The sequence below is a fragment of the Oculina patagonica genome, chromosome 11, assembly GCF_052425735.1.
Source record: "Oculina patagonica isolate OP01 chromosome 11, crgOcupat, whole genome shotgun sequence".
NCBI lineage: Eukaryota > Metazoa > Cnidaria > Anthozoa > Scleractinia > Oculinidae > Oculina > Oculina patagonica.
The window spans coordinates 17,568,602-17,591,045 of record NC_135768.1 but is presented as its reverse complement, the minus strand read 5'-3'; the positions used below and the strand labels follow the sequence as shown (position 1 = coordinate 17,591,045).

General features: G+C 38.0%; 2 protein-coding genes across 4 annotated transcripts; one reads left to right on the top strand and one right to left on the bottom strand.

Annotated features, from left to right (window-relative positions):
* The first annotated feature begins 1,124 nt into the window (after positions 1-1,124).
* Positions 1,125-10,148, top strand: LOC144630392 (uncharacterized). Of its 2 annotated transcripts, none has more exons than XM_078488758.1 (5): positions 1,125-1,327; positions 5,899-6,104; positions 6,931-7,132; positions 7,810-8,015; positions 9,435-10,148. In XM_078488758.1, the coding sequence occupies exons 1-5, from the start codon at positions 1,225-1,227 to the stop codon at positions 9,648-9,650; spliced, it is 933 nt and encodes a 310-aa protein (XP_078344884.1). In that variant the 5' UTR covers positions 1,125-1,224; the 3' UTR covers positions 9,651-10,148. The 2 variants fall into 2 exon arrangements, with proteins under 2 accessions (XP_078344884.1, XP_078344883.1); XM_078488757.1 differs by lacking the exon at positions 1,125-1,327 and adding an exon at positions 3,812-4,071.
* A 280-nt stretch (positions 10,149-10,428) lies between these two features.
* Positions 10,429-22,431, bottom strand: LOC144630395 (regucalcin-like). Of its 2 annotated transcripts, none has more exons than XM_078488761.1 (12): positions 22,206-22,431; positions 20,641-20,677; positions 20,460-20,530; positions 18,681-18,714; positions 17,968-18,011; positions 16,010-16,084; positions 15,692-15,736; positions 14,397-14,467; positions 14,178-14,262; positions 12,945-13,010; positions 11,752-11,873; positions 10,429-11,188 (listed from the first exon to the last, which is right to left on the bottom strand). In XM_078488761.1, exons 1-12 carry the CDS (start codon positions 22,350-22,352, stop codon positions 11,080-11,082), a joined length of 906 nt encoding a protein of 301 aa, XP_078344887.1. In that variant the 5' UTR covers positions 22,353-22,431; the 3' UTR covers positions 10,429-11,079. The 2 variants fall into 2 exon arrangements, with proteins under 2 accessions (XP_078344887.1, XP_078344886.1); XM_078488760.1 differs by having other exon boundaries at positions 14,385-14,467; positions 22,206-22,430.
* Positions 22,432-22,444: the final 13 nt, after the last annotated feature.

Here is a 22,444-nt window from a genome sequence, read left to right as displayed (position 1 = left end):
TATAACGCGAGGCCATAAATAGGCAATTAACTTAAGTAAAGTGGTCTATCATATTTCTTGGTGACCCCGTTGAGTTGACTATTCGTGAACGGATTTACAGTTTCAGTGAGATTTCCTCTTACAGTTTCTGTTTGGCCTTCCCTGCTAGCAGAGGCCTCAATCCCCAGCTCAGCGAATACAAAGGAAAATAGGCCTCGGTAGGTAAGATTTCCGCACAGCCCCATACATTAATTATGTTGCAACTATTTCATACTATCACTATACACGAACAGCAATCATGAAAAGAAGAGGGGCGGTAAAGGGGGGGGGGGGGGGGGGGTCATGCGCACTGTTCACGTTAAAAATGGAAAATCACGTTTCACGGAAAATAACATCAAGGACGAGGAAGTCTTGTAAGCTCAAGCCTCCATCTTGATTGTTTTTAGTCTTGCAAAGACGATTTTGCAAAAATAACTGACTACCTGTTATTAACATTTAATTATCGCCAAAAAGGGGCAAATTGTATCTAAAAGCAATCTTCCTTGCATGGCAAGTCGGTTTTCGCGGAAATAGTGCAGAATTCTAGTCAAATTTAAAGATTACAAAACATTATTTTTTGCTTTCACTTGTTACAACAAGCATGTCATTCACAGTTCACGGACAATATTATTTTATAATCAGAGATCACAGACAATAAAAACGTACAGTCACGTTTCACGAGAAACCCCCTAACGACCCCTCAAAGAACGAGTCGGTCAGAAAATTGTATGCATTATTAATGAACGAGGCTGTGCAGAAATCTTGCCAAGGCCTCTGTTAGCAGGAAATGTTTGGCCCATACCGTGGAAATTTTCCCCATGAAAATTTCGCTAGCTCACGGCAAAATTTAATCTTCTGGAAAATGAAAAGCATTAGATAAATTAGGTTACCGTATTTGCAATGAAGATTGAGGAGTGTCATTTAAACTGTTTGTAAGTTTATACTCAGCACAAAGTGTGCGCATGGATATAGTTTCTTGGTTCAACATTTTATTTAGTCTATGTGGCATATTCGGGCAGAGATTAAAAAGCCGTATCACCTAAGGGTGGGGTGTCACGATTTTTCTTAGAACTCGATCCCGAAAAGGTCGCAAACGTCAACATCCTGAACTTTTCCGAGAAACATAGCAAGGATTACTTATAAATTCAGCGAGTTCCACGAAATGGGACGGCTGGTGTACTGAAGCGTAAAGTAAAGTCTGAACGAATGAGCTTCAAAAAGTTGAGAAATTCGTACCAAGAGGTTCGCGGAAGTTCTAAAGTCGAGTCTGAAGACATTTCGATTCAACTTCAAGATATGGCTGCCCCAGGTAAATAAGCTTTAAATAATCTAAAATATTGAAAACGGCAGTGATTGAAACACCCTGCTTGCGACATCTAGTACTCGAACCAAGCGTTCGAGCATCATGCAATAAGACTTGGTTTTAATACACTGAGTAGTAATATAGTTTAAGCATTTTTTTAAATGCTTGGCTTCTTTGTGATCTAGAACTTTATAAATATCTACACCGGCCGAGCTTCTTAAACTAAAATCGCAAAAGCTGATTGTCTCCCAGAGTTACTTTAGGGGAGGGAGGCGAATGTGCAGGCTACCCTCCTTCTTTATCCTCGAAATATATACATTTCTTCTTATTATTGTTGTCAATATTCCTCTTACATGTCTTACGGCGGTTACTTTTAGATCAAAGCACTTGGTTGTGCTTCAAACGGACTCAATAGTATACATCGTAGTTGCTGAGCCACAATGCATCGATGCGAAAATGTGAAATTAGATATTGCGCATTTGGTTCTTCCTTTGTGAATGAAAAGCGTTCGAATAAGAAAATGCTGTTTTCAATAGTCAGTTTTCAGTTAGTTTTTCCTTAATTTTTAATTTTACGACAGAGAAAGGAAAAGAAAAGTTTATTCGGATCAAGTTTACCGTTCTATACCCTAGAGAGGTTGAATTGTAATTTCGTTCGAGGGTATAGTGTATTTAGTCCGGCGGCTTAGCTCCTGAATTGTGCGATTTTTGATACAAGCACCAAACTTTGCAGGATTACAAGCATTCGCATACTAATCAATTCTTGATATAGTGCCAACGCCAATTTCCTATTTTCAGCTAGTAAATAGCAATGAAATTTTCAGCCGAGAGGCCCCCCTGCCCCTTCCCCACAAAGTATTTCTTCTTGTACTTTTATAAACCTTTTATTGTTGACTTTTATTCATAAATACAGATATGAATGCTTTTAATTAGGCTTACAATTGTTATTTTTTTACCATCTGTTTGATACCAATAATTTAGTAGGAAAATATTGCATGGGAAAAGTTTTTTCGTTCCCCGCCCTCTGCTCCCTCGCTTCTTTCGTTTTGCGCTAGGGTCCAGGTCTCGCGATCGGTGAACCGTTCGCTAACAGAAGAAAAATAGGAAAATATAGGGCTGTGAACAGTCTAAATTACAGCATTTCATTCTAAATTTTGTTCGTGCGACTTGGTATCACTACCTGGCATAATAGTATTTGTCTATAAACCAGGACAAACAAATATTTCACGAAATTTCATTGATATTAACCCTATCCAGACCGGGAGGGGCGGAAAGTGCCCGCGCTGAATTTGAACGCTTATAACTTTTTCAAGATTCAACCAAACGCTACCAAACTTTGCGAGTTTATCTAAAATTTATCTGGAAATAATTTGGTAGGGTAAGTTGTTGTGTCAGGAACTTGATGTCACCATGGCAACGGCATTTTGACAGGCATGTTTTCCCAATTTTGTAATTTTCGTGTTTCTATTAATGAAAAATAATTTTAATGCAATTATTTTCATCCTTTTACGGTTTTTAAGCACAGTGTTATTGATTTTGAGTACTTTGCAGTAATTTTGGGCGGTTTTATGACGTTTTGGAAAAAATTCGAAATCCAAGATGGCGGATCCAAGATGGCGACTGTTTTGAAATTATGATGTAATTGTCACGTCATGTGACGTCATCTTCCCACGTGACGTATACCAAAAGATAGGTGTTTGGACATACTATATATTCCTTAAGTTTCATTGTGATTGCTTAAATATTCTGGAAGTTACGGAGGTCTGAAAAGATCCAAAAAAGCCCGGTCTGAATAGGGTTAATAAATTAAGGTTTCCATGGAAACCGGTGTTTTTCGGGCTTGGCACTATATCTGAAAAAAATTCTGTTGGTGACCACTTTCATTGTGCCAAGTTTCATGCTTGTATCAAAAAGTGCACAATTCAACTAAAATTTCGAGCTAAGCCGCCGGACTAATTTCAAATTGGTACTATCTTTGTAGGGATCAATTTAGGTTTCTGGGAAACTGCTCACCTACCCCTCCCCAAACTACAAACCCAATTACTTCTTTTGTAGTTGAAAATACCTCAAGCTGACGGTCTAAAAAAATTACAGTTATGATTATTTTCCCTGCGGAATCATTGGTTAAAGAAGAAAACAAAATGAAAAAAAAAACCTCCTTTCCCTCCCGTGACAAAATCAAACGACAAGCTGGTTTTTCCGAGAAACGCGCCAAAAAACGTTTTCCACTCTACACCCCAGTGGGGTTGAATTGTCATTCCCCTCATGGGTGAGTAATTTTCAGCAAGTTGAAGGGCACAGCCCTTATTACTTTTCACAGCCGTAAAAACAAACAGCTAATTGCCTCTAAGAATAACACTCCAATTACAGCATTAAATATTTTTTTTTACCTGCGAACCACTGGTGAAGCGAGAAACAAAAAAGACAGACCTAAAACTCCTCTTCCCACCCCGGACAAAATCGACCGTGGCATTTGACTTTTGTTTGGGTTTTCCGAGAAACGCACCACGTGTCTTTGTGGAAAGGGCCAAGGTTTCCGAGAAATCATTTTTTCCGTTCCTTGCAAAAAGTGATCGCTCAATGGTCCAATGAGTTACGTACAATTCGCAGACGAACCCAAACGTGGAAGTCCAAGCAGCATAGAGTTTGCAGAAGACGATAAAACAGTTCCTTTCCCCTCGGCAATCCCTTTGCGTCAAATGGCGGAAAACAATTTTGAAGGTGGACCTGCGCTCGCCGCCAGTGGATCAAGTATGTGAGAGAATTTGTTTACTTTTGGTCGAAACTGTCTTAGGTTGACTGAAAGTGCTGCTGTTTTCGCTATTTAAATGCAAGCGTCGCATTCTTATTCATAATCGGCTGCAAATTTTTAAGCTTGTCGTGTCTGCATACTGGAGTCTGCAGTAGCACCGAATATTAACTCTTGCTCTCCAGTCTTTCATACAAATGCAAGCTCAACTAGAACGTAAAAATGATTTTTACTTTATTTCGCAACTGCTAAATGCTTCTTTGCTTAGACACTTGAAAGCTTTTCATTTTCTCACGGGCTATAAATGCAATATAATATCATCGCGTGACTTTATACACATGAATGGCCGCGGTTGCTGCGGTTTACGCGAAGCTGAGGAGCCCAATAAAAAATTAATTTAAGCTTATAGTTCTATTTCGGCAATCTCTGTATACTATTCATGTTGTGCAGAAGCTGGTCATTTCTAAGGACGTCTGTGAAATGCACCAAGATATTGTAGGATTTTGATGCTTTGTACAACCAGCTATTAAAGACATTAAACCAGAGTGACCAATGGGTCTAGACGTAAATAATCAATGTACTTATGTTCAATCCTTTTTTTCCACTTATGATAGAATGACAATAAGTAGAATACAATATAATAACAATAAAATATAAATACAATAGAATAACAATAAGTTTATGAGGAACAGATATCATTTAAGAATTATATACTGCTAAATCAATTAAGGAAGTGGTGTTGTTGAGCTGTTACACACTGACACAAAAAAATCGTAATCTTCTAGAGAGATCCTATAATAAATTGTCGTATATGTAAGTTTAATACAAAATGTCACGACATAGTCACATGTACGTCTAAAATCATAAAGTGTACAATCATTATTTGAACCTCAATGTACATGTTACATATAATTATACAACTGACATTAGAAATTAACATATCCTATTAAGAAATATAGGACTGTCAACTGGAAAGGGAGGAAAACATGTTTAGAGAATTGTATATATATATAGGCCTTCTTTGTTTAAAAAAAAAATTCCAGTTCAATACTTTTTTGCAACTGTTACATGAATTTTGCACATTGCTGTTCAATGCAAAGGACTTGACTCATCTACAATCAGTGATAAGTAGTGGCGGATTTAGCAGGGGGGAAGGAGAGAGGGGGCTGTGGCCCCCCCTTTTTTTGCAACCGACCTTCTATCGAGTAATGTGCAGAATCTTGTAAGCACCATCTCAATGAAATAAATTTTTCATTTGGTGGGAGTAGCCTTCAAGAGCAGACAGCTTTTTCGCCTCGAGTTTCACCCACCAAGACTTTTTCTCAGCAGGTGAGACCATAGGCATACGGGCACCTTCGGACCTGGGGGGCGGAGACCTTGTTGCCTGAAAACAAATTGGCATGGGTTGAAAGCCAAATAAACAGGCATACGAAATGGACAACAGAACATGCGTTAAAATAGTTGTGTACAAACCTTGCCTGCTTGTTTAAAGGAAACAATAGTTCTTTAGTTAATCTTGTGGCATTGCCCAAAGATGTCAATGCACTGAATCCTTTTCTTTGGAAATTTTTCATTTGTTCACTTAAGTTCAGCAAAAATAAAAGTATTTTTGGGAGTTAATTTACATTGTTTTTCCCCCACTTGAAAGTTATTTAAAATGTGTGAAACATACAGGGATGAATGGGTTAAAACATTTTGTTGAAAGTTTTAAGCTCATTTGATTCAAAAGCATTCTCCACATTAATTTTCTGTCTGCATTGCAGTGGTGTTTGCTTTGAGAACACATGATGCTTTCTAAGCAATTGAAGTTTCCATATCTTTTTTTGCAGTTAACATGGATTTCTTAGCAACAATTGCACCGCCTGTGGTGACTCAGCCCCAGGCCTTCACAGATGCAATGTTGGATCCTACTTCCAGAGGTGTTATGGCTTCTTTAACCACCAAGCACATGAGTGGTGCAACGCTGCAGAGGACACTGCGACACAGTGCAGATGAGCTACAGCGTACTATACAGGGCCAGTTTGTTTCCCTTAAGGTAAGCATAATTATATACTAGTCTAAATGTTTCTTCTTGAGAGGGGCGGTTGTGGTTAGTGTACTGGACTCCAAATTGCATACACTAGGTTCGAGCTCTGGCCAGGATCACTGTGTTTTACTGTTCTTGGACAATACACTTTACTCTCATAGTGCCTCTCTCCATCCACCCAGGTGATAAATAGGTACCAACAAAATAATGTTGGAGGAGGGGGAGAGCCAGCAATGGACTAGCATCCCATTCAGGGATGCTACTGAAACATGGAATAACCTTAGCAGTATGGAACCCTTGCCTTTTTTCCTAAATGTTTCTTCTGTTTTTTTTTTTTTGTTTTTTAATTTCCTTTCTGCCCTCTTTTTGCCCACCTCTTGCAGTTGTCCCGCCCTTTCTCCCATACCTGATCCCTGTCCACATTATGGAGTGCCTTTTTTAACATTACTAACAAAAGAGTAGTCTTGTATTATAAAGAATGCAATTGTCTTTTCCACAGTTTGATTTTATGTTCAATTTAAGTTTTTGAAGCTTATATAATGGGTGTGGTCTCCTACCAATTTTTCAACATTAAAAAAAACTATGAGGCAAAATTGTTTTTTCCAGTCAGCTTTGGCAGCAATAGCCCTGCCCTGAGCTAGTTGTCATGTTACATGCTTTTTTTATTACAGCATACAAACAAAAATATCACATTTTCTAATTCAGGCAGAGAGAGGACCAAAACCTCCCCCCCCCCCCCTCTAACCACCACATGCACACTCTAGAATGGGAGGGGCTTACCACAGTCTGCAAGGAGCTTGCAATTGCTTAACAAAATTTATACATTTTTTTATAGGGGAATATGAGTTACAAGGATCTCTTGGCAGGACTTATTTATGAAGGTGAAATTTTTCAAGCTTTGAATCACTTCACGTTTATGAACTACACACACCTTCAGTTCTGTGATGAACAAGCCCACATAGTGAGCCAGCGCAGTGGTGGTATTTGTCTCATGACAAACAAGAGAATTCTCTTTTTGTCTTCACAGCTTGCTGTTGGTGAGTAAGAAATTTCATCTGTGTTGCATGTGAACTTTTTTTATTGTGAATTGTTTTGTGGATGTTGTGTGCATGTTTGCAGTTAAAGAAATTTTAATTCTTTATTGTTGTTTTTGTTGTTGTTGCAAAGATAATTTAAGAAGCATTAAGAAAAATCCTGCAAAACAAGTCCAGACAATAGGGGGCTACCCGTCAAGAATGGTTTGCCCAGGCTCTGGGCTATCTGCTGGTGTCCAGCTGGCGAGTAGCCATCAAAAGCTGGGGGGTGGGGGTCACTTTTGACTACTGGGCCTTGCTAGCCTTTGGCCCCTTTGAGCAAGTTTGTGTGAATTTTTAATGCCCTGTGTAGTGTGTGAATATTTTAAATGACACCGGTCCAGGGTTCCCTGTATAGAAGGCACCCTGCTGACCTTCTTCTGTTTTGGGTGGTCGGCACCAGGTTCTTGTAAAACCGATTAGATATATATTAAAAAAATTAACACACACGCACTAAGTGCGCATAGGGCGGGATAAGGAAAAAAATAGTAAAATAAAATAAAATAAAAAGAGAAATAAGGCGTCAAAGCTTTTGTGTGTATTGTCTCCATTAGCTGAGATTTACATGTAACTGTACTTATAAATAAGGCAAGATGAAAGAAAAGGGTCAGTCAAATATTTGACCCCGTCAATACTTGCAGGCACATCTTTGATTCAATGGGGAGACCCTAAGAAGCTTCCGGGAGGCTATTCTGTTCAGTCGTCATGTAATGACACAACCTACTTCCTGCCTATTCCACTGCGCTGTCTACGTAGTGTAGAAATGAGTGGCGAAACAGGTGTACGTGGGGAAATAACAATCCATGGTGCCCCACCATGTTGCTGTGGACTGTGCGGATTCTGTGGGGTATGTGTAATGTACAGATCCTTTTATTAGCATCCATACATTGCAACATTGTACCAGATCATGACATATCACTTTCACTCATTGATCTTGCATGTGAATATTGTCAGTAATGTTTAAACCTTGCTAATTATTCATCATTCATTTTGAATTTCAAGGTTTAACCTGTTCTGTTCTAGCTCATGGTCACATTGCACAGCCCTCAATCTGCATGTTTGCAACATGTTTATAGATCTAGGTTCATAGTAGGGGTCATAAATGGTCCCTCAAAATTTTGCAGTACTCGCAAATAAGGCTTCTACTCGGAATGCTCGCAAAAAAAAATTTGGGTGCTCGTTTGCTAGTGGTCGCATATTTTTACAAGTGTTTGCATACTGGGTTTTAGTGGACGTAGGTTTTTAAAAAGTGTTCGTTGCTCGCAAGGGTAACTTTTGTCAATGCTTGTGCTTGCAAAAAAAACGCTGCATGTGCTCGCATGCTCACAAAGACCATTCGATACCCCTCTAGTCACACAGTGCCTCAAAAGAAATCTTAGGACTTCACTAAAAACCCATGACATGTACATTATCTGTCAATGAGTAATTACTTTACTGAATTAACTACTGTATGGTATGGTATGGTATATATGGTACTGTTCAGTATCAGAAAGAAGCAATTATTGTGGTGTGAGCATTAACTCTTTCTTAACCCACTAGAACCATTTTTGTACCAATTACCGTATTTACTCGAATAAGCGCCGCCCCCGAATAAGCGCCGCCCTCGAATAAGCGCCGCAGTTGGGTCCAAAAAGTTAATAAGCGCCGCCCCCGAATAAGCGCCGCAGTACCGATGCGGCGCTTATTCAATGAATTCCGTTAAACTTAAAACAACACTGCAAAGCAACTCTTAAACAAACTTGGAAGTTTCTTTCCAGCAAAAGCGATGTTTTGCAGTTCAAAGTGATTGTTTTACCGCTCGCCCGTTAGTTTTTATATCTAACATTCTTACAATACGTAGTTCTGTAAATGTTGTGAAGGCCGCAAACTTTGCCAGGACACCAAGCGCCACTTCTCCCTTCAGCAAGAGACAAATACTGAGAACCAAAAGACACTATTTTCAATAACTGTAAAAGATTAGATTATTTCTGGCGGCTTAATTTTAAATAAGCGCCGCCCTCGAATAAGCGCCGCCCTCGAATAAGCGCCGCATTTGAGGCGCGAAAAATTAAATAAGCGCCGCGGCGCTTATTCGAGTAAATACGGTAGTACCATTTGTTTTACAGTCCAATGATAATAAATATAACAAAACATAATATATATTATGTCTACAAAACACAAGGTAAATTGGCATTTGAATACTGGTACTGGTTTCAGATTGGAATTAAGGTGCCACCATCTTTAGAACTCACTTGTTCTGATTTGTTCTACTTTTTGAATATTTCAGTTGACCTGTTTCCCAAATTCAAACATGTTAAAGCAGTGGAGGCCACAACCCATCAGCCGCAGTCAAGTGCAAGAGATGCGAGTCAGCATTGGTGTTCTGATGCCGCCCTGGGATCGCAAGATGTTTCTTAACGTTCACATTGATCCCAGCGTGCCATTGCCTGTGACCAGAGATTTTGTGGCCCTTCTACAAAAGAATTCTCCTGAACTGAGCTAAATTCATTTGGTGTTCTTGGTGTACTTGCATGGTAGTGAGTGAATTAGACCACTCACCTTTTCTTTTTACATAAAAAAAAAAAAAAAAAAAAATTAGTAAATTTGGTATTCAGTGATAGAGTTACAAGGGAAATATAAACAGTACCGGACGGGTATAATTATGTTGACTGACTTTCATCATGTATAAATCGTTGAGTTTTTAAAGACAAGGTCCCTTTATGCATGTGGCTGCCGTTGGAAATTGCCTTATAGCAACACCCTAGATGCATGATAACCCAGATATCCATTATTGTTCTTGAGGAAAATTTTCTAAAGTATGTGTATACAGATACACCTATAAAGTAAGCATTGTTATTATACATGTACCAGTGCTAACAATAGTAGTAATTGTTTGATGGATTGGCCCATGGCCAGTATATATGTGACTTTTTGATGAGTTGTTATTAAGTTGTAATAGCACTCTAAACTTCTATAATTAAACTTTCATTTTTCAAATGTCTTTACTATACTTCATTACTTTAGATACCGTTTACAAAAGCTCTACTAAGCCCCCCTCTAATAAGCTCCCCCCCCCCTTCCTTTTCTGGCAGTTCAATTATTTAAGCATTATAGGTTTACTAATAATGTTAGCACTGTAATTGCTACAAAAAGTATGTACCAAAAAAATTGGTGTTGTGCAAGTGAGTTTTTTCGTAGCAGAATCGTTTGTTTATTTTTTCTTTTACTTTCTTGGTTGGTGTAATGTTTTCTGAAAATTATAGCTTTAATTCATAATTTAAGCAGTGACCAGCATTTATTTTTGCAAAAGTTAGATTTATTGACAAAATAAATTAAAATATTGATTATACAATGTATAATTAATTCATTGATTGACTAAAAGGCTAGAATGCATTATTATTAGACTTCAAATACATGCAGCCTTTTCTGATCCCACAAACCATGAAATACACGAGTATATCTGAAAGGGAGTGTATCAATTTATTAATACAAAATGCTAACTAAACCTGAAATTGGTTGTATTCTCTTCAAAATATGCCAAGCATTAAAAAAATTTTGTTCTGAAAATAAATTCATTTTAAAACTACACAATAAAATTCATTGAAACACAGTTAAAGGTGCAATTTCGACTGCTGAAGATGGTATTGCTTTAACATGCTCCATCATACATGCATATTGATGTAAAATAAAATATAAATCAAATTGAAATTTAATTAGCGTGCATGCTAGCTTGGCAGGCATATTTGATTTTCTTAATCATGCATTAATCAGTGATACCATCTGATGATATTTGTATCCTGAAATAAAATTATTAATAAAATAATCTGATAAAAATTTGTATAGAATAATTTTTATGATTTTCATTAAAAATTGGATATAAAATTATGTTTTAGAGCTCAGCTCTATCCTGAATTATTAATTTGACACACTTATTAACCATCAAATGGGACAGCCGGTAACCCGTGTGTGCCAAGATTTTTAACTCTGAAAATGGAGCCTGCTAGAGGCTGGGCTTTCTTTTCCTCTGGAGTTAATCTCAAACTACAAATGAAAGGACATAAATTAATACAACCCCTCTGCGTGATTATAGTCCTGCACATACACTGAATTAGGTACCAATTGTTCATAATATAGTTCTTATGTATTATGAAACCATACACAAATTAAGTGTAGAAAATGCCTCGGTCAGAGTGCAAAAAAGTACATGTAAGCATCCGCTAGCCTGGGGCTAGTGAATTATGAGAATTTTTTTTTTTTTTTTTTTTTTTTTTTTTTTTTTTGGGGGGGGGGGGGTGGGGGGCTAACTAGTAAAAAATGACTTTTGGATTAGTACATCCTGGAAATTCAATTTTTTTGCACCCTGTTAAATAATGCTTTAAAAAATTCCTTAAACTCACTGCAAATGTGACATGATAATGTTAGAAAGAGGATGGTAATAAATTATTTGAAAAGAAAATGATAAGGCCCTGCAGAAGGGTACACATATAAGAGGTACATTTTACAGAAAAGGGGTAAATAATATGGCATTGTTATAATTATGAAAGTTTTCAAACATGGAAGTGTTAGTTACCAAAACGAAAAAAATATATATATATTTTTTTCACCTTTCACATGTCACAAATAGTTCATCAAGGTTTGGGCCACCCCAGCAACAAGATGTCACCTTAGCAACAGGCAATTTTACTTCTCGAAGGACCTCACCAGAGACTGGGTTGAAACGAACAACCTAAGGAAAGATACATGTATAAGATGAAGGGCCTGTTTATTGTTATGGAGAAAAGTTGTCCATGGTATAGGAGGGTGACCTTCTTCCCTAAGTTGTCTTTTAAAAGGCGTTTCTATGAGAAAAGTTGTCCCTGTCAGTTCCTTTCTTGTTCCCAGAGCCTTCGTTCCCCTTGACCAGCAGCCGTCGGGAAACTCAACAGCTCTGGACGAATCCAAAACCGGAACCAGGAAATCCTGGTTCAGGTTTGATTGCGGGCGTGCGCCGGAGATTGTGGTGAAAGGAACAAGTTTTCAACAGCCATCAGATTCTGAAAGCCCGCCTTTGTGGCGGACTTTCAGAATAGCCAAGAGGTCCCGATCCCTAGCGCAGACCAGAAGGATCGCGGCCTCTGGGGACAAGATTGTGCTCTTTATGTCCAGCCTTTTCCCTGGAATGCGAGGTCAAAATAGCCTAAGGGTTTACATGGGAAAATGTTGACTGCCACCCCCCCCCCACTCCCCCCAGGGTCACCCTACTTTTAACGCAAGTGACCCTCCACCACCCCAAGCCAACTTTGCGATTTCTCATTTAAATGGAACAAAGCTATTTATATCAAAATGTATGAAAAGCTCTCTCGCCCAAGGTGGCTCAGTACATGGTTTAACTTTCTTGCCAGGGACAACTTTTCTCCATATAAACAGGCCCTAAGATTGGTTACACATGTATGTTTCAGTCCTAGGGATCAGAATGATCACCCTCTTACATGTACATGTAACTCTGGTTTCTGTGATGTGTAGCCATAAGGAATAATAATATACTGGCCCATAAAGGATATGTCAGTCCATTGCTGATGACTTTCAGCATTGAGTTTTTTTTTTCGGTCAGGTTGGAACTCTTTGGTCAAGTCTTGAAATCTCTTAGCTAGTCTATACGACATGCCAGATGCCATGCCATTTTGAGTTGCAAAAAGATGACGTCATAAAAAATCTTCCAGTTGAGACAGTCCAGTTGAGTATCAGATGACAGAGTATTCTGTATGCCACATCAGAAGCCAAATTAGTGACTGAGTAAATACAAGACTGTATGACTTACTTTCCATCCATCATACATTGCAACCCAAAGCATTCCTTCAGCATCTATTGTCATACCATCTGCATACTGAAATTAAATTGCATATGTTAACTTACATGTACGTCATACATGTATAATAATCAGGGTTCTTAAAACATGCAACTTCAGATCTTCATCAACCATTGCCATGGAGGCACAACATGGGCGAACCTTGGCAAACAGGCCTCCTTTACCTTGTGTTACAGCACAGCATTGCTTAGCCTGATTCTGAGACGGCATGTTTTTGTTGCAACATGCACAAAAATACTTGCACTAACAATATTTTTATGATTTCTTGCACTGTTTACAACGGAACACTGTATGATATTACACATTACCGTACCCAAATTCGCAAGTAGCCAATCAGAAGAGAGATCTACTGTCCTGATATCCTAAGATATCAAGTCACTGACCTGATATGCCACCATATCACGGTCACTTTGAAGTAAAGTAGTGTTACCGAGCGATGAATTGAAAAGAGGTTTTGCCAATAAAACAGAACTTCGTAATTTAAATGTAGCTGGTGTTAAGCGATAGTAAAAGGAGAAAAACTTTCCCGCCAAAACTAAACTTGAGCGCGCTCGCCAATTGCGCGATGTTTGCCGACGAGTACTGAAACATTCAGACTGAAACAATGGAGTTGGAAGTTCCACATTTTTCGCTAAATTTTGATTTTGGAAATTTAGAGAATGAAACTCCAAACAAACGAGTGGAACAAAAGGAAGAAGAGGAACTTGATAAAAGTGTTGAAGACCAAAAAGGTATCAACACAAGCAGGTCAACACAATTTGCACTACGTACCTGGCTCGTTTGGTCTCGCCATGGGTATTTTGGCTCGACTGCGTCTCGCCAAAATACGAACCATGGCTCGACCAAACTCGCCTGATATGCCGCCGAAGCGTACCAAAAAGGTACGATTAGGTATAAGTATACTTGCAGCACTATCAATGGTATTATAATGAAGTCAATGAGCACTGTTTAAATTTTCCGATGCATTTTGAGTTTCACTCGTAACAATTACGTATGTTTGACAGGTAATACAAAATGTAAGGGAAAACTCCTGAAATCTGCACTTTTGGATGGAGGTCAGCTGTCTAACCAGCTGGTCCCTTCAGCTGGCTGTTTTATTAGAACATTAATTTTGCTAAGACAGTGGCTTTGAAACTTTTATTGTTCTTGATAACATTTCAATCTACATTTTAACAGTAAGCTTACCCCATATGATGGATCAAACTTAAATGCAGTTCTTCGATTTGATATTGCACCAGTTTTTTCTTCATAATCAAAAGCATCAATTTTTCTATAAAAAAAAAACAGAAAGAATAAACTTTTTTAACTTTAGTAAAGTTAGCATTATTTTCCAGTAGCACTAACAATGACTTACAAGTGTATGCTAAATTTAATATTTATTTAAAACTAAACATATCATTGCACCTGGTAACTGAGTCAATGTAGTAAAATGTCTTTTTGTCCAAGCTCCATGACATGCCATTTGATATTGAAATCTGCAAAGAATTGACAAAATATTAATGTGAAATGTTGCTTTTCACATTCAAATATTGCAAAGCAAAGTCTGACCAGAAACAGATTTGCCAGAGTTGAATTTGAAGACAATTAGGGAAATACATTATTGACATGAATAAGTTATTTGTGGATGGACTTTTCACTGCATTGTGTTGGTATTTTACAGAAACTGCATACAATAAAGCAATGACATAATCCTCACAATAAGCCCACCAACTTACATGTAAGCTGCAACTGGAAAAAAGATACCTGAAAACATTTGGGGCTTAAACAAAATCAAACCGATCGATGCATCAATGCACCTTAAAATTGATGTCTAACCTCAAGGAATGTTTGATCTTTACATAGGTCTGGGGTGAACTCAAGTAAAGTGACAGACTGGTTAAAAAGATCCTTTTGGGTGTAAAATTTATACAATGTGTGGTTCCCATTAATTATTCATACTAACCCCACAGAAGGGATTGGAAATGCCTGGGGGTGGGTTGGGTCTCAAAGGCCAAAACTTAAAGGAAATGTACAAAGCTTAATAGGAATTTCCAGAGGGGTGGGGGTCTTAGAAAAATCTTTTTCGTGGGGGAAGTATGAATAATTTATGGAACTACACAATGTAAATATGAGAATTTTTTAGCATGCATACATGTAGATTTTTTCCAGTATTTTTTGGGGCAAGAACATGGATGTTCTGGAGGTATTAATTTTTAAGAATACAGTTTGTCAAGATCTAGATAGGTGTTGCAGTTAATTTTTGATCTCAATTAATTTCCTATTTAGGTGAATAATAAGGGTTAGGGTTGGAGGGTTAGGGTTAGGGTTAGGGTTGGTTAGGGTTAGGGTTGGAGTCATATATTTTTAATTAAAAAAATTGTGGTTCACCCAATTTCCCTACATGGCAAAGTGGATAAGGGGTTGTACAGCAAATCCAGTGGTTGAGAGTTCAAATCCAGTGCAGGTAAGTAAAAGGAAAACTGAAATAAATGATAGTACTTAGGGGATGGGGATAATAGCAGATAGTAGGAGAGGGTTAGTAAGGATGGTGGGGGAGGGGGGTATGAGACATCAAGGGAGGGGAGGTGTTTTCCTTTTTCTACTTATTAACCTAGTTTAGAAAAAAAATAATTAAAAACAAACTAACTACTTAAAATAAAAAATTAACTGCAACATATGGACAATGCAGTTTCCATGCTATTATTCACTCTATTAAGTACCTTGTCTACCCACTTTGTGAGCTTTTTATCACCAGTGAGGGAAAACTGAAAGACACGGATAAGAACGCACTCAAGTCAATCACAGTTTACTACTCCCATTAATTAGCTCTAGGTCAACACTTTACAAATGGTTCTTACATTGAACTGTGAAACCTTTTAACTCTGAAAGATTTCCTAGCCTGAGATGGATAATAATTTTTTCAATGTGATCCCTCAGAGCCAATCCACATTTATTTAATTTTCCTGTCAACTTGCTAGAATTTAGTTATAGTGCTTTTCACTGTGTACATCTAGTTCCTGTAAATTATCTACACTTACCAAAGATCCTTGCTCTAGTTCAAGTATTGTTGGTTCACGTTCATGGCCCATAGACCCCACCCAAAATCTTCCTACCTGAAAAAAAAAATTGTATGTTGATTTATCAATTGTGACCTTTCAAGCGAAAACGTACACTGACGACTTTCCCGTTTTACACGGGATCCCGTTTACAACCCTTTTGTAAGTCGTTTAAAAAATATTTGCACTTGTTCGAACGACTTCGGTCTCCCGTTTAGTAAAATCATCCACTTGTTCGAACGACGTGGTCGCCCGTTCGATAAAAAAATAATTAGGTTTGAACGACTTGGTTGCCCGTTCGGTAAAAAAAAGTTAATTTCCACTCTTTCGACGAATTGGTCACCGGTTCGCTAGAAACATTCATCCATTTGAATTACTTGAATAATCTGTTTGTTCATCGGTTCAGGGACAAGTTATAATTATGTGACCTCTCACGCAAAAAGGTTCCTTACGGTATTTCTCGTTTAGCTACTTTAGCGTCTTTAGCAGAAGCAAATTTTCGTCGTAGTTAACATTAAACAAAGAAGCCGAGCGGGTATGAGTATCAAACTTCACTTGTATGCGTTTTCATTTTCTTCAAGGGTCGAAGTGAAAATGCAAAAGTCAAAAACTTTGTAAGCCTCCATCTGCCCCGAGTCCCCACAGGCCTTAATTTTTCGATTTCAAGCCTGTGAATCGAAAGTTTTTCCCTTTACTGTGTACTCTCAAGTCATAGTGCACGAAAGAAGCGTAAGAGTTGCTTGAGGTGATAGCCAAGAGGAACTCTAGCTTCTTGAGTGCTTTCCAAACTACCCAAGGGCACCATAACTTGATAGTGCACAGCTAAAAGCATGAACCAATTTTGTTTTATAACATTGCTGGTAGAAATGTAGACATACACCCGCACCAAAAGCTTGTGTGAGAAAAAAAAAAATACTTGCAAAGCAATTTGCTCACGCTATGCTCACACTATCAGTCAGCAGTACTGGATTTTGTGCATGCTCATGTATTAACATACTGAGTTTGAATGCGTGGCTCTGTTAGCTACGGTTTGTTATAATACAGGATAAAAAAATTATTGTTGCAAAAGACAACATACTATAACTGATGCCTTCCAAGGGGGTTTGTTGCTCGTTTCCAACTCAATTGTCGCCTATTTGGTGAGGAAAACGTTGTCACTGTCGCAAATATACACCCTTTCAGTGCTAGTTTCTGTTGGCTGTCGGTGCTGTGGAACAAGATTGTCACTACAATTTTAGCAATTTTGGAGCAATGTCGCCTGTCGCCAAAACCCCTTGGAAGGCCTCATAACTATCCTAAGGATGAACAAGCTGTCTAATTTAGTCTCAAAGGTAATAGACATCCCCCCTCCCCAGGGGAAAAAGATACAATATAAACCATAGAAAAATTTACATGTCATCTACTTTGCCATAATTTGATACAGTACATAATCTCAGGTGCCGTTTTTGCTAGTCTGTGGTTATACAGTAAAAACCTGCGAGTAAGAACCTATTATTTTTCAGGTTAGCCTAAACAGGTTCTTACATAAAGGGTTATTAACACAAATTTAGGCTTATTAGGTTCTTAATACGTTCTTAATTTCTAAAGAAAAAATTTCAATACTGTTATAGAGATTTTAGCGGTATTCCGCCTATTCCTTGTATAAAATTTGCATACCACATAAGTGCCTATGTAAAAATTAAGCAATAATCATTAGAAAAATGACATGATGTACATGCACATTCTGTAAATAAATGCTTTGTCCAAACGTATTTCCCCGGCAAAAGTAAACATTTTTAATCAATTTGATAAAATAAGAACCTGTTTCCAAATTTTAGGCTAAATAGGTTCTGACTTATAAAAATGGTAATTAATTTGCAAATTTTAGCCTAACAGGTTCTTAAATGTTAGGTTCTTACTCGCGGGTTTTTACTATATAAGTGACACTACAGAGGACTTACGGGATCACACTTTCCATCATTCAAATGATTTTCTGGTTTGTCTTCTGCAAAATAAACATTTTAATAATTAACTAACAAAATTATGTACCTATACTTTAACATTCAACTTGGAGGCAATACAATTTCTGCAACTTGAATACATGTCACAGAATTTCTCAGAAATGCACTGAAGCAAGCGTTATATTATTAGCTGCTTAACCAACGCATCACTACTTAGTATGTTATTTTTTCTTTTGTAAGTTGATTTTGTCATGCCATGGTTATAAGGTCAATTGCACAGCTAGCTTTGAAAACAAATTTTTAATTTTGTGAACAATTTTTTATTCCATTTTACTGCACTGTTAGCAATATTTTTAAACTGAGCAGTAAACCATGTGTCTAAATAATAAGTATTGTTACCGGGTAAGTATGTTATCTATCTGTACAAGGGTAGAAGGGGGGAGGGGAGAGTGGATGCAAGCCCCCTTAGATTTCCTTTGTTAATTTTGGAACAGTTTGAAAAGGTCAATGTGTCTCTCATCTCCCTTGAACAGCAATTTAACATGTAGCAAGTACACCTCCTTCCTCAAACAAAACTCAACCTTTTCAATGTTTTTAACAACAACAACAGAACAGAGGAGGAGAGTGGCACCTATCCACCACAACCCCCCCCCCCCACCCCTCTCCCCACTTCTTGGATATCTGAGGGTTAGTATGAAACCTGTTGAACCTACCATCAACTGTAGCCACTACTTCTTGCTCTCCAGTCTGTGAAGAATTGTCCAAAAAAAACAAACAGTCAATACCAATAATATACAGAACTGCAAGGCGTACAAACAACCAAATTGACAAAAACCTGATTGGGAAAATGCTGGTACCACAAACCAAGTGAACCACAACTGACTTAAATTTCCTCAGCAATCAGCATGAATCAGATAATTTATAAAACTAAACACTTCCGCTACTGGGTGAAGGTAAGGTAATGAGACATCCCCCCTTGTGTAAATGAAATAATGTAAAATGGTGCAAGCTTATAAGCCCTCCCTCCTACTCCCTTCTCAATTTATGAGTCCTCCCAATTATAGGCCCATCTTTCTGCTAGCCTGCATAGCAGGCATTAAAATAAATAAATCAACTTTGTTTTACAAGGGTTGCACATAACAGTCTTTCGACTGAGAAACCTATGGCCCTCAGATTCCCGATCGAATTGGAATTTAGAGGTGTTGATTTTTGTGGAGGGAGGAAAACCGGAGAACCCAGAGAAAAACCCTCGGAGCAAGGACAAGAAACAACAACAAACTTAACCCACATATGACGCCGGGTCCAGGAATCAAACCCGGGCCACATTGGTGGGAGGCGAGCGCTCTCGCCACTGCACTGGTAAGAGGATTGAGAGAATTACATAGACCATGTTTCTGCTAACAAAAAAATATTCTGCTTATACATGTAAGCCCCTTGGATAAAAGCCCTTTCCCATCCAACTTTTCCATATTAACTTAAAAATGTCCACACAGAACATTATTGTACACTATAAAATTAATAGGTATGAATACATGTAGAAGTTCAAGGCAAGTAGAATGCAACTCAAAATGCTTAATCGGAGTGAAATTCTTACAGTAAATGATTATCCCTCATCAAAGTCTTAAGTCATTTCTTGTCAGCTCATTTCCAAACATTTTGTTTTATGCCACTTACATGTACATGTAAGCCCCCCTGGACATAAGCTTCCCCAATTAAAAGCCTACTCCAAACCCCTTACAACGTTATAAGAACCCAGAGCTTAAGGTCATTGCCCCGAAATAAAACTGAACATAGATTTTTAACCAAACTTCGCCTACTGGTTTATTACTTCAAGGAAACTTAAATTTTGAAATAAAAAAGGGGGGTCACCAGATTCGTTTAGGAGCAGGAAGACCTTGTATATTCCATATAATTCCTTTATAATTCCTCTGCGAGTACTGGCAAAGTACACTTTTTTAGCGATAATTTATTTTTCAAACACATGAATTGATCTGTTTTCATTTTACAGAAAGAATTTGATCGCTACACCCAAAATATGAGAAAAAATTGATAGGTCACCAGGCTCGTTTAGGAGAAAGTGACAATTTACTTCTCTCGCGGACTAAACCGCATAGAAAAAAGCCGCCATTTTGTTGATGTGCTCGCGCGCGCGCGCGCTAATTACGCGTAACATTCTGCGCAGTAAGGATGCGCAATGCAAAACAGGGCAATGACCTTAAAACTGGTATTTTAACACTATGTTATCAGCTAATTGCAGCATATTTTCAGCTTGCTACATGTATAACAGTTTACTGGGAACTGTCTTGGCTTACATGTATGCTCCTAAGGAAGTCACCTTTTTACTTAGTGACTGTGTTTTACAAACAACAAAACAATTGGAGCTACATGTAGTATTTAACATTAACACCACAGAATGTTGATTTGATCCTTTTTTTAAAATAACAAATATTGCAGTCTGTCAAGATAAATGTACTCGTATGTAAACTGCCTACCTCGAGATCTAAAAAAATTAATCTTCTCTTACATCCCACAATTACAGAACCACCTTTCTTCCTTGGAACAACTAGAATAAAATAAACATTCAAAATTTCAAAAAACAATACTTTGGGTAGAAGTCAATACATTGAAGGGAATTACATTGTTATCATTCTGCTAAAATTTAATGAGACTTACCGCATCCCACAATGTCATCTAGTTGATAACTTTTATCCTGGTAAAGGATGATAGGAAAAAGATGGTGTTAACCTTTTTGAAAAAAGTTTGTCTCTTCATTAATTTGGCATTCATAAAAAATGAAACATTTAGATAAATATGGCAGGAATTGCAAAGTCTGCTTTGGAATTATTGACTGTAATTTTCTTTTTTCAATTGTTGATAATTGTACTGACTTATCACCGTTTTGGAAGCCATCTTGAGGGATAGGCAACACCATCAGAAATTATTAGTGTTTGTATGGAAATTCCATGGGAAATCATTTTTGAAAAATTGAACTGTGAACCATTTATGAACTGAAAAGTTACGATAACAGGCAGGTCGACTGTGTCCATCACATTTGAAGGATATACATGTAGGAGGCAATCAGCCTAGATTTAATTTTTCATACATTTGTCTATATTTTTTTTCTGTGAACCATCAGCACACTAATCCGGGATGAAAATCTGCATATGGTTTCCAAAACCATGAAGAGCTCTCTAATTTAAGCCTGGTTTCCATATGATCGCAGTGGATCGCAGACGATCTCAAAATCGCATAAATTCACTAAACTGTGTGATCGCAAAGATTGCACAGCGAACTGTTTCCACATGATCGCACCTGATCGCAAACGATCGCAAAAGTGTGTGATGGTGTTGGATGATGGGATCGATTATCAATATTATGGGATAAATTTCGATCGCAATTGATCGCAGTCGATCGCAATTGTGTTTCCATATGATCTCAAAGATCGCAGACGATCAGCAGCGAATAGAACTTGGTTCTATTTTCTGCGATGGTTTGCGATCGTGTGCGATCGATCGCAGACGATGGCAAATGATCGCAAATGCGTGTTTCCATATGATCGCAGATCGCAGAACCTACAATTCTGCGATCGTCTGCGATCATATGGAAACCAGGCTTTACAGAACTGACCCAGGGGTTTTAATTAGCACTTTGACGTTGGGGGGGGGGGGGGGGGGGTTACTTGCTTAACCTGAACGTAAAACAAAGAACGTCCAAGACAACAATGAGCCTCCAAACAATGAATAGCAGGAAAACAATATGTCTCCAAAACAAAGAAAAATTTCAAAGGTTCTTAAACTGAGTTTAACCCAAAGTTATTTTAGCTTTCCATTCATATTATGCATCTTAATTGTCGTAAATATATGAAGATCTTAAGTTTAAATACAAAACCAATCTTAAAATAAATATTAGAAAAAAAAAAACTTTAAACTATGACATTTGCACTTCCGCTATGTCAGTGTGGGGTCCAGATCTCGTGACTTCAGAATGCATGAGAAGTCAATTAGAGCGGGGCGACACGAGATGGGACGAAGCCTCGTCCTGCCCTGCTAAACGCAGTAGCTCAGTAGAAACCAAAGAACGCCGATTCTAGTACAGCTTATCCTACAAAAACTTCTCACCCGCAGTCCAATGCAACACATAACGACTTACAGCTAAAACGAATTATGCGCGCCGACGACTTGAACTAATTTGACAAGGCGCAAAAAAAGCGCAACTAATTTGCTAAAGATTTCCTTTACCTTTCCTGTATCTACATCTAAAACATGAACACTGTAGCCAAAAGCATCGACATAAAGTAGCTTCTGCGTGTTTGTGTCCCAGTGTGGCCCTTCTCCAAGCTTGGCGCATATATTTTTGCCCACAACAGAAATCTCCAAATCCTCCATTTTTGGCTTCGGGTAAAGTGGACGGCGAAACCTGGATACGAGGAAACGTATTCTCGTCCCCAGATCCCATCGTCTCTCAACCGTCAAATTTT

Bases quoted from the DNA above. Each gene is read 5' to 3' on its own strand.
- LOC144630392 (XM_078488757.1), top strand. From the start codon at position 3,909: ATGAGTTACGTACAATTCGCAGACGAACCCAAACGTGGAAGTCCAAGC. The intron at 4,072-5,898 runs GTATGTGAGAGA...CTTTTTTTGCAG, and splicing joins GCTCGCCGCCAGTGGATCAA to TTAACATGGATTTCTTAGCA. The intron at 6,105-6,930 runs GTAAGCATAATT...ATTTTTTTATAG, and splicing joins GCCAGTTTGTTTCCCTTAAG to GGGAATATGAGTTACAAGGA.
- LOC144630395 (XM_078488760.1), bottom strand. From the start codon at position 22,352: ATGGAGGATTTGGAGATTTCTGTTGTGGGCAAAAATATATGCGCCAAG. The intron at 15,737-16,009 runs GTAAGTGTAGAT...CGTGTCTTTCAG, and splicing joins AACTAGAGCAAGGATCTTTG to TTTTCCCTCACTGGTGATAA. The intron at 14,468-15,691 runs GTACTTAATAGA...AATTCTTTGCAG, and splicing joins TCACAAAGTGGGTAGACAAG to ATTTCAATATCAAATGGCAT.